Source organism: Cinclus cinclus, chromosome 30 (genome assembly GCF_963662255.1).
Source record: "Cinclus cinclus chromosome 30, bCinCin1.1, whole genome shotgun sequence".
Taxonomy (NCBI): domain Eukaryota; kingdom Metazoa; phylum Chordata; class Aves; order Passeriformes; family Cinclidae; genus Cinclus; species Cinclus cinclus.
In genome coordinates this window covers 1,094,333-1,105,188 of record NC_085075.1, presented here as the reverse complement: position 1 = coordinate 1,105,188, position 10,856 = coordinate 1,094,333, and the positions used below count along the sequence as shown (strand labels likewise).

Genomic DNA, 10,856 nt, shown 5'->3' with positions numbered 1-10,856 from the left:
ATGCTCGATGGGCTGGGAGCTGGAAGCAAATGAAGCTCCGACCTTTTCCCCTATGCCTGACTCTTGCCTTGGCATGTCCTGGTGTTGGCTTCCAGGTGTTTTCCCAGCACAGTGGGGAGGGAATGTTGAAATCAACACCAAACCTCCCTCTGAGGCTCTGGTGGTCTGGGGTGCTTTGGTTGCTGACAGTGAAATTCGGTAAATCTGAGAGAGGAGCAAAAATCTGAGCCTTTAACTGGTCAGGGCCTATTGGAAAGTTCTTGTTACCTGTATTTGTATTTGCTCTTGCACCTCTTTAATTAAAAGGACCACAAGATAGAATAAATTATATGTGCATTTTTATTAGACAAACCCCAGAAAGTGAAGAGAGACAAACAGTCATGGGACACATTTTATATACAAAATCGGGCCAAAAAATTGCTGAGCTGGAGCAAGTGAGCTGCAAATTTAACCCAGTGAGACGCAGGTTCCAGGGCTGAGCCCAACAGGATGTGTGCGAGACAACACAGCTGAGAGAGAGTTCCTAAAGTAGGGCTCCTATGGGACAGGACTTGGGGTGCAGGTAGCCCTGGTTGTGCTGACCCTGCCACACTTCAGTAAAGGACCAGTTTCGGTGCTTTCTGTTGTGTGGCGGTGACTGAAGGGAGAATCTTAGCTCCTGTAACTTCTTCTGGTGGAGGAGCTGGAGACAAACTTCATGCTGGAGCTGCTGCCAGCTCCAAAGGTGGTGCTGCTCACCCCAGGAACAGTCCCACAGTTGAAGCTGTTCCCCAGATTGCAGATCCCCCCTCCCACGCTGAGGTTGCTCCCTCCTCCGTATCCCGTTCCCACTGTTGTTCTGGTGACGGCTGCAAGGAGAAGGAAATGTTTCAGTATCTCTGGGCATTGGCTTCTTGGTGCAGAGACACAGGAGTATTTAAATAAGGTAATTCTTATATTTTAGAGACTTACAGATATTCACTGGGACCCCATCTCCAGCCAGCCTGTTCAGGGATGGAACACAGGGAAGAGGATTAGGAGTCGGTTGATATGGGGGGGGGGGGTGAGGGGGGGGAACAATAGGATACATTTCCTCGAGGCCTTTGTGAAGAAAAATAAAATCACAGCACAGTTTATGGATTTTTGTTATTTCCATTTTCTGGGACAATCTCCCTGCTCTGTTTAGCATTCCAGAAATGCTGAGCTTCTCCTGTGCAATCCCCAGCCCCAGAGCTGGATGTTTCCCACCCACCTGCACTCCTCGCCCTCCAGCAGCTTCCTGTAGGTTGCAATCTCAATGTCCAGGGCCAGCTTGACGTTCATGAGCTCCTGGTACTCCCGGAGCTGTCGGGCCAGGTCAGCCTTGGCCTGTTGCAGAGCGTCCTCCAGCTCGGCCAGTTTGGCCCTGGCATCCTTGAGGGTGAGCTCCCCACGTTCCTCAGCATCAGTGATGGTGGCTTTCAGGTTTGCACACTATGGAACACAAAGCTCTGCTTAAAGTCTCCACCCCAGACCAGGTTGTTCTTTACCTCCCCTGCAATCACAAGATTTTATCCCAGCACCGTCTGCTCCATCAGTTTTACTGACAGTTTTATTTTTGAATGAAAAAGGGTCAAACTGAGTAGAAGTGCTCAGGTTGCTCCAACCTTTTCCTTCCTATCCCTTGCAAGTCTGGGGGTAAATTGGTTAGAAGTGGGGTTTGCTGCCCTTTACCTGTTTTTTCACACTGTCAATCTCGGATCGGAGCCGCTGGACGTGGCGGTTGAGCTCCGAGATCTCCTGCTTGGTGTTCCGGAGGTCGTCCCCATGCCTGCCAGCCGTGGCCTGCAGCTCCTCGTACTGTCACAGAGAAGAACAACCAGTCAAGGGAAAATCCAACAGTTTTGGAGTTATCAGGAGCCTGAGAGTTCCTTCTAAAGCCCAGATCAGCAGCTGGGAAGGATTTCTTGGAAGGGTCAGTCTTTATCTGTTTCAGACAAGATATGAAAATAAGAGCATGGAAACCCCAGATCCTTCACCTTGGTCTGGTACCAGGACTCGGCCTCAGCACGGCTTCGGTTGGCGATGTCCTCGTACTGTGCCTTGACCTCAGAGATTATGCTGTCCAGGTCTAGGTTCCGGTTGTTGTCCATGGTGAGAACCACAGAGGTGTCAGAGATCTGGGTCTGCATCTGGGACAGCTCCTGCAAAGAGCACAGGGAATGAGGCAATTCCTTTGGGAGATGCCTTTTCACCTTTCCAGATGAGCTGCAGACCTGGGAGAGGCTGTTACAGATCGTTATCTGAACAGCTCGTGTGTTGGTGCAACTCTATAGAGGGGAAGGATTTAGCATTTCCTGGGGGAAGGAATTAGAGGCTCTCAGAGGAACGGAGGGAGAAAAGCTCTTCACTGAGGCCCGGGATGTTTTGGAGCTGGTTGTACTCACTGCTTCGTAAAGTGCTCTCAGGAAATTAATTTCTTCACTCAGTGCATCTGCCCTGGCTTGGAGTTCCACCTTGTTCATGTAGGAAGCATCTACATCCTGGGGAATGAGAGATTTTTGGGTGGTTTACACCCTTATCAGTAAATCAGGAACATGCATTGTGGTAACAGTCCAGGGAAGAAACCATAAAAAAAATAAAGGGGTTGGAATTGTAATGGATGGATTTGTGACTGAGTAGGTGATCAGAGCTCTACAATGAGCCATCCCACAGTGCCTTGAAATTTGCTCTCACCTTCTTGAGCGTCACAAATTCGTTCTCTGCGATGGTTCTCCTGTTGATCTCATCTTCATACCTAAAGGAGGACAGAATAGGGAGTTTTTGTTTGGGCAGGTAACAGAGAGATTTGAGTTTGCTGGAATGAATTTCCTTCAGAGCATTTTGCATACAATGCTCTTTTCCCTCAATGAGAGACCAGGAGCTGAACCAGTTAAAACAAGTACATCAAAACAATTTGAACGGATCCATTATTTTTTACTTATTTCTGGCCATTAGTCATCCTCCTTCTGCTGTTTTAAGCAAATAAAACGTGCTGCCCTGAAACTTTCAGACCTACTGTGTAATTTTTCCCTCTCAGTAGGTAATTTAGTTAATAAGTCTTTGATCATGCTCCAAATTATTCCCTAAATGTTGGTGTACTTGGATCTGTTACTGTGTTACTGAGAAAATTTCTCCTTGAGAAAATGTGACTTCTGAGAATTCCAGGATTCCAGATTCTCCAGGATTCCCCAGCTGGTTTAAGGATGTTGAGAGGAAAAAGGCTGCACCTGCCCAGGTGAGTAGAGCATTAGCTCAAGACTTACTTCTTCTTGAAGTCCTCGACCAAGTACTGGGTGTTGACGAGTTCTCCCTCCAGCCTGCCCTTGTCGCTTAGCAATGAGTTCAGCTGCACCCGCAGGTTGTTGATGTAGGTCTCGAAAAGCGGCTCCAGGTTGTTCTTCACTGTTTTCATTCCCTGCTCCTGCAGCAAACTCCACTTAGTTTCCAGCACTTTGTTTTGTTGTTCAAGGAATCGGACCTGAAAGGAGAAATATCCTGAATGGGCTTTGAAAGAACAGAAACTAGGGAGAGTTTCCTTGCAAATGGGAGGGTCTGGCTGAGAGGGTGAAATGCTCTTTCTATCTGGTTTTCAGAGCCACAATCCCATCAGTTGGAAGATTTGACTACAGGGATCCTGTTCAGTGTTACAAACTCTGGAACAACCCTTGATTTTCTGGTGTCCCATTCATTCTTTAAATTGAGACCAGGTACAGGGACATTGAGTGAAAAATGTAAGCAAAATGGCATGAGGATCAAAGCAGGGCTTGTTCTTTAATTAAAATAACATTGCTTAGGTACTGCATCTCCTTCCCTTCAGTAGGGCTCCCCTACCCCACTAAGCATCCAAAATATTGCAGCGTTTTCCTTGAAACCAAGTAGAAGCAGCTTGACCAGAGCAGGAACTGAGCAGATGTTCTTGTGCATCAGTGAAATGTGGTTGACAGACAGATTTGGATCAGATTTTGATATTTTGAACTGAAAATCCAAACATTTTGGTGACAGATTTAAATGCTGTTTTGGGAATTCAAGCATTGAGAAGCTGCTTCTCCCTTGTACCAATTTCCTGGTCATTTTAGGTGGGTTTCTGGAATTAATTTAATCATCTGCAAAGCTGTTCCCAAGGCTCCTGAAATGCTCACTGAAGGAGCCTGAAGTCTCCAGAAGGGTGGGATTGTCCTCTGGAGATTTCTTTCCCCACTGCCTGTGAGATGTGGAGCAGCAAACAAGGGGGAACTCAAATACTGGATGAGTAATTCATGGCAACCGTTATGGAACAGGTGCCATTCCCTGGAGCTTCCAGGGCGTCTTCCAGTCTCATTCATCACTTTTATTCCTCCTTGATCAGCTTTGGTCCTCATCAAGAAGAAAAGAAAAGTGTCCCTGTCAAAAAAATCAGATATTTAGGAAAGCTCAGATCTCACCTTGTCAATGAAGGAGGCGAATTTGTTGTTGAGGGTTTTGATTTGTTCCTTCTCCTCTTTTCGGATCCTTTGGATGTTGGGGTCAATCTCTAAGTTGAGTGGTTTCAGAAGGCTCTGATTGATGGAGACTTCGTGGATGCCCCCAGCTGGGAATCCAGGGCCACCCCCAAAGGCCCCATATCCGTAGCCAAGGTTGGCTGGAGCACCAAAGCCACCCCCATACAGGCTCCCGGCGCCACCACCAAACCCTGCTGAGCCATAGAAGCTGCCACCCCTTCCAGCCACGGAGATCTTCTTGCAACCACCAACGTTGTAGAGGCTTTTGCTTCCAAAGCCCCCCCCAACCCTGGCAAAGCCACTGCCAGCATTGCAGCTCCCCAGGCGGGTGACGGAGCAGGAGCTAAAGCTGGTCCGGCAGGTGTTGGGGACCACAGCTGAAGCAGCACTGAAGCCACTTCTCCCCCTCTGAATCCTCACGGTGGATTGGCGAGACATTGCTGGGGCTTTTTGGATTGGGGTGGATGCTGCAGCTAGAATAAAGGAGCAAAGGTGCTGGCCTGGAGCAAGGAGTAGGAGGAAAAGGAGAGAGGTGAACCTGTGCTCTGCAAGGGCTGGGGAGAGCCCTTTTATGCATGTATGAGCTTGGGATGGGTTGGATGAGGTGGATCATCTTTCTGATGAATTAGGCTTGGCATGTCCAACAGCATTCTGGAGAGTGAACTCACTCTGCACACACGCCCTGCTGAAATAATACAGCCCAGGTTCTCAGCAACAGGGAATTGTTTGGGAATAACTGTCGCCAGTCTTTGTAGACAGCCAGACTCGTCCCCATTTCAAAGCTAGAAAGTGCCTATGAGTCACACTGGGCATCAGCAGCAAAACACCAAGTGCCTGTCACTCAACACCTCTGTCATTGGAAAATTTCACCCCTCAGGATTGTTTTGCCCCTTCTTTTGTTCACAAGAAGGGCTTGGGAAAGTTTAAATCCTTGTGCTTTAGGGGTAGGACCAGTGCCAGTTCCACAGCCAGCCCTGCAGTCAATTGTTTTATCCTGGGGTTTTGGGTTATCTCTGTGATAAGATTCTTGTGAAACTTGCCCATAGAGACTGTGGACACCCCATCTCTAGAGGTGTCCAAGGCCTGGTTGGATGGTGCTTGGAGCAACCTGGTTTATGGAAGGTGGCCCTGGCCATGGAACTAGATGATTTTTAAGGTCCCTTCCCACCCACACCGTCCTGTGATTTCATGGACTATGTGGTCCACTCTGAGCCACCACAGAAATTGGCAGATAACGTTTTGCTCCATGCCTCTGGAAATCCTGCTGGAAATCCCGTTTTTCCAGCCCTATTCCACTGTCTTAAAAAATATAATTGCATGAAAAAAATTTGAATATTTTGACAAGATCTTGTTCCTGTGTGGATTTTGATAGCTGCCACTAAGCTCTGTCACAAACAGGTGTTGCTACCTGAGGTTTGAGGGTTTGGACTTTATTTTAGCAGGATGAAAACAAGCATGCAAACAACTCAGAAATAAATACATAGGAGGAAAGACTGTGGGAATGGGAACTGCTTTGACTCCACTGGCTCTGTGGAAATGGAGCGCTCCGGGGCCATTCCCAATGCACACTTAATAAACACAATGTCATTTCCCAAGGATTTAATCAGCTCTTTCAGCACATCTGAAAGTGTGATCCTGCCTGCTGAAATCAACTGGAAAGTGCTCTATGGGATTCCCTCTGCCCAGATCCACAGGACACTCCAGGACATCCTGTGTCTTTCCTTTCCCACCACAGGTACCAGCACAGCCCTTTGCATTTAACAGGTGGTCTGAGTAAAAAATAAAAGAAAAAAATGTAAAAAATAATCCATTTTGAGGAACAAAAAGTGCTTGTGGTGTTTTGTGTTATATGGGAAAATAGGATTTTTATTTATTTATTTATACAAAAGGCTGAAACTGTAAGTGTATACCCCTGAGCAGCTTCCGCTTGTGCTGACTGCAGGCCAGAGCAGCTGCTGCTGCAGCACAGGAAGAATGGAATAATGAGGAATCAATGGAATGATGAAGAATCACCATGGTGGGGCAGTTATGCTTCCATCTGCTGCTGCCTGGCAATGTGTCCAAGTGCAGGAAACTCCCAGAAATTTTTTGTGTTCCCATTATTTCCCAGATGTTTGAGGGATGATGTTTGCAATGGATGTTTAAAATTCAGTGTTATTCTTAGACAGGGTTTGTCAGGTTGGTTTTGTGTTTACTGCCAGGCTGAGTTTATATTGCAAGGAAGGGCTGAATCCTGCAGGTTTTGCAGAGTGGGGCTCTGTCATTGGGTCTGATTGCACCCCTGGGAGCTGGAAGCCAACAGATTGTAAGCAAAGTCTGTGTCCAAAGGGCATTTTTGAGAAGATTATTGATCAGTCTGGGGGCTTTGCCCACCAACAGACAGATATCAGGACTTGAGGTCATGAGATTCATTCCCACAATTCTGGATTCCAATCCCAGGCAGAAAGGTTTCCAGCTGAAAGAGGGAAAAATTAGGTTGGATATGGGGAAGAAATTCTCCCTGTGAGTGTGGCCAGCTGCCCAATCCCTGGAAGTGTCCAAGGCCAGCTTGGAGCAGCCTGGGATAGTGGAAGGTGTCCCTGCCATGGCAGGGATGGGATGGGATTTGAAGTCCCTTCCCACCCAAACCACTCCATGACTGTAAGATACTCAAAAGCAGCTGGAAGTTGCCAGCCCATAGGTCCTTTGGGAATAGCTCTCTCAGCTCTCTCCATCTCTTCTAACTCTGAGTACCTGAAAGGAGTTTTATTCCAATTTTTCAAGTGGAGATCAGCACCAAAGGGCAGATCCCACCTCCCCAGGGAGATAAACAATGTGGGGAGTCTGGGTGTGCAGGGCAGAGCCCCCCCAGTTCTCTCACTGGGATGTGTCAGTGCTTTCCTTTTCCCCCTCAGGCTCCCTTTACATCTGAAACTTGTCTTTTTTTGGCAAAGGAATCCACTGAGTGTGTTGGAGCCCATGGTTAATAACAGTAGTAATAATGCAGCTCCTCCAAGCAACTGAGAAGGAATTAATTTCTTTCCATTCCACATTTTGCCAGGGTGGAGGTGATGTGGTCGTCACTCATCCGGAAGGAATTTCAGAGGTAATTACAAAAGGCAGAACTGGGAGCACAAGGAACTGTAGCTGCAGGTTTGGGGTATGGGCTGATGGAAAGCAGGGTCCCCACCCTGCTGTGTTGGTGAAATGCAGGGTTTCCAGGTCGCTCCCAGGGGAGTGTCTCCCATGCTACTGCACCTCCAGACATGGAATAGATTTTCTGCTCTGGCGCAGGGACCTCCTGATACAGAGGATGGTGCTGGAGCTCACCCACTGCTTGGGAGCTTTTCTTCTTGATCTCACCTCCGGAGCTGTGTCAGGGCAGGTCCCTCTGGGCCAGACACCCCTGGTGTGAGAGAGGCTGGGCAGGCTCTGGAGCTCCCTTCCCTCCTTCTCCTCATGATAAGCAGTCACTGCAAGCTCAGAGTGAGAGGCAGGAGAACACTTAACAAACACTGCAAACCTGGGAGTAAAGTCTTGGCTAAATTTGCATCTGGCACCACATGCTGTCAAGGTAAAAACCTCTCCTTTGAGATTACAGAGTTCTGCCTCTGTCAGAGCAATAAATGCAACTCCAGCCCCTTTAGTGAGAAATCTGAGCCATTTTCCTGTGGTTTGGTGGACAGGGATGCCTCCAACAGTTTTTCATCACCTTCTCTCCATCCATCTGGTCCACTGCTCCTGTCAGAATCCACCTCAGAATCCTTCATCTGATGCAACTTCTCAGGCTGAAATTTTTGGATGTTCCTCTCTGTGTTTTGTTTGCAAAAATAACCATATTTGTAAAACAAGAGCACGTCAAAGTACTTTGCATTGGTTCACCTGTGCTACCTAATCTCAGTTTAATTATCAGCAAAATCAAGGCTGTAATTTAGGTTAATTGCTTAAATTAAAGCCTTTGGGTTAAACTTGGGCTTCCAAGCTAAATTCAAACCCGACTCATTTTGGGCGTAATTTACTATTTCATCTCACGTTAATGAAGACCAGCAGGACTGAGGTTTTTCCATGGGAGACCACTGAGCTCACAGCATCCCTGTGCTCTGGGGCCAGGCCCCTCTGAGGCCCCCTGGGTGGGAGGCGAGTGTCCAAGAATCCCATTTCCTGAAGGGATGAATGACGATGAGCTCCTCAGAAGTTTTCCCATAGGTGTTGCCCTGCACTGGGCCCTTTGAGCCCGTTCCCAGCAGTATCTGCAGGCCAGTCAGCTCCAGCTCCTGGTTGACTTTGAAGTGTAAGTGTGACCTGCTTTCCCCAGATAATTGTTTTCTGTGCCAGCACAGAGATTCCAGCACAGTCCAGGCTTTGCAAAGAACTTCAGCTCCATCACTGCTGCCTGCCACACAGCTGGGAGGGCTTGTTCTCCCTGGGCTCTGTTGCATCTTGAAGGACCCTCAGATTTTTGGAGGGGTCTGGTACCTCCTTTATCCTGTTCTGGTGCCTGGCTGGTGGCACCTGAAGGAACCTGGGTCCTCCACATCTCTTTGTAATGCCTTTGGAGAATCCCCTGCCCCAGGCTGGGCTGCTGGGGTTGTGACCCCACATGAAAACATGAACTCCGAAGGTTGAAGGTGGTCACAGGGTGTTTGTCCTGTCCCATCCTTTCTCCTGGCCCTGGGGCATGTCTTCTCTCTCAGTAAAGAACACAGAGCCCTGGAAATGGTGTTGGTGGGGAGATCCACAGTTTTGGTGAGCTCTGTGCACATTCCACATCCCTCAGCTCCATCCTGCTCCTGGCTTGGTTTTCCTTCTGAAGATCCATGGTGCTGGTGTGGAGTTTAATTTTTCCCTGTTAAAGCAGCTGGGTTGGCACAAGGAGCTGGGAAGATAAACAAGGAGTCTCCATGTGTCCTGGAAAGTGGATCCAATCACAGGGTAGCAATTCCAGGGGCCCTCGTGTTTATTTACCACTCTGTTGTCCTGAGGGACTGGTTCCATTCCTGACCTCCAACTGCTTTGGGCTGCAGCATATTACTCCAGCTGAGCAGATGGCAGCTGGGAATATTGTTCCACTCTGGATTTGCTGCATCCTGTGTTGTCTTTCCTGCAGGCATTTTGTGTCTTGTTTCATTTGCAGCCTGTGCAAATAAACAATTTGCAAATTAAAATATTTTTCTTTGATGGAAATTCTTCTTTTGAGTCAAAAAAGCTGCAAATTTTTGTTTTGGATTTGTTAAGAGCAGTTGCTTCAGTGTTTCAGGACAGGATCATTCCCACAGGAAACGTTGAAATTAAATGTTTGGTTTCAGAAAATATTTCACCCAGTATTTTGGTGGCAGCTAAAATCACATGTCAGGTTTGACTTGAATATGTCAAATTTTCCAGGTGTCTGCAAATCAGGAGGATGGAAGTTGAATACAGCTTCTTGCATCTGCTCTGCAAGATGCAAAGATGTCCCAGGATGTGTTCTTAGAACACTTCACTCGAAAAAGAAGACATAGAGCTGCTCAGGGCTGTTTTTGGCTGCATCCTTACCCTCAGAGTGCAGGAGACAAACCCAGCACTGGCTCACAGAGGCTCAGGAGCTCTCTATCCTGCCATGGGGATGAGTAAGAATTTGGCAAAGATGTTTCACTGGCTCACAGAGGTTCATGAGCAGTCCTGCTGACATGGGGATAAGTAAAGATTTGGCAAAGATGTTTCATGGAGGGTTCATTGGTGGTGGACCCATGTGTTGATGTGGCCAACGGAACAATGTGTTGTGCAACTTGGGTTAAAAACCAAAAACCATCAGATTTTCAATAATACTCAATATTCCATTTTCAATTATAAAACCCAACAAATTGGGCTGCTCTGCTTCCAGCCACCACCTCGGCTCTGGGAGCTTGTCCCCATTCCCTCAAATCAGTCTAAGAAATAAGGCCAGATGCTTGAAAAGTGGGTAAAACTCTTCAATTAACAGAGCCCAACCATTCACCCACCATGAAACCTCCTCTGGTGCAAATGGGCTGCCCCAGCTTTCCCAAGGTATCGTTCTGTGACCCTTCCCATGTGTTGGAGTGGAGCTTTGGATGTTCATCTCACCACTGGGCGGGACCATCCCTTTCCCTGCTCTGGGTCCCCACCTGCTGGAGATGCTCAGCTGGCTTGGCCAGGGCTCACACATGCACCAGGTGATGGATGAGGGGGTCCTGTTGGTGTGGGAGTTCGGAGGCTTTTCTCTGGAAAGCTACTCTGGAATGTTGCACGAGGGGCTTTTTCTGGCAGACCCAGCTGACACCTCCTCTCCTCTCCATTTCCAGCTGAGGGTTGCAGGGATTGAGGGATGGGTTGATGGGCACCAACCATCTCCTTCTGGGACCAGCATTCCCAAAGGACTAAGGTCATTCCTCATCTGCCCCC

At 48.0% G+C, this 10,856-nt stretch overlaps 1 protein-coding gene across 1 annotated transcript; it reads right to left on the bottom strand.

Annotated features, from left to right (window-relative positions):
• Positions 1-651: 651 nt before the first annotated feature.
• Positions 652-4,916, bottom strand: LOC134055022 (keratin, type II cytoskeletal 75-like). Its single transcript, XM_062511127.1, has 9 exons — positions 4,422-4,916; positions 3,264-3,478; positions 2,695-2,755; positions 2,406-2,501; positions 1,998-2,162; positions 1,693-1,818; positions 1,232-1,452; positions 952-983; positions 652-848 (listed from the first exon to the last, which is right to left on the bottom strand). Exons 1-9 carry the CDS (start codon positions 4,914-4,916, stop codon positions 652-654), a joined length of 1,608 nt encoding a protein of 535 aa, XP_062367111.1.
• Positions 4,917-10,856: the final 5,940 nt, after the last annotated feature.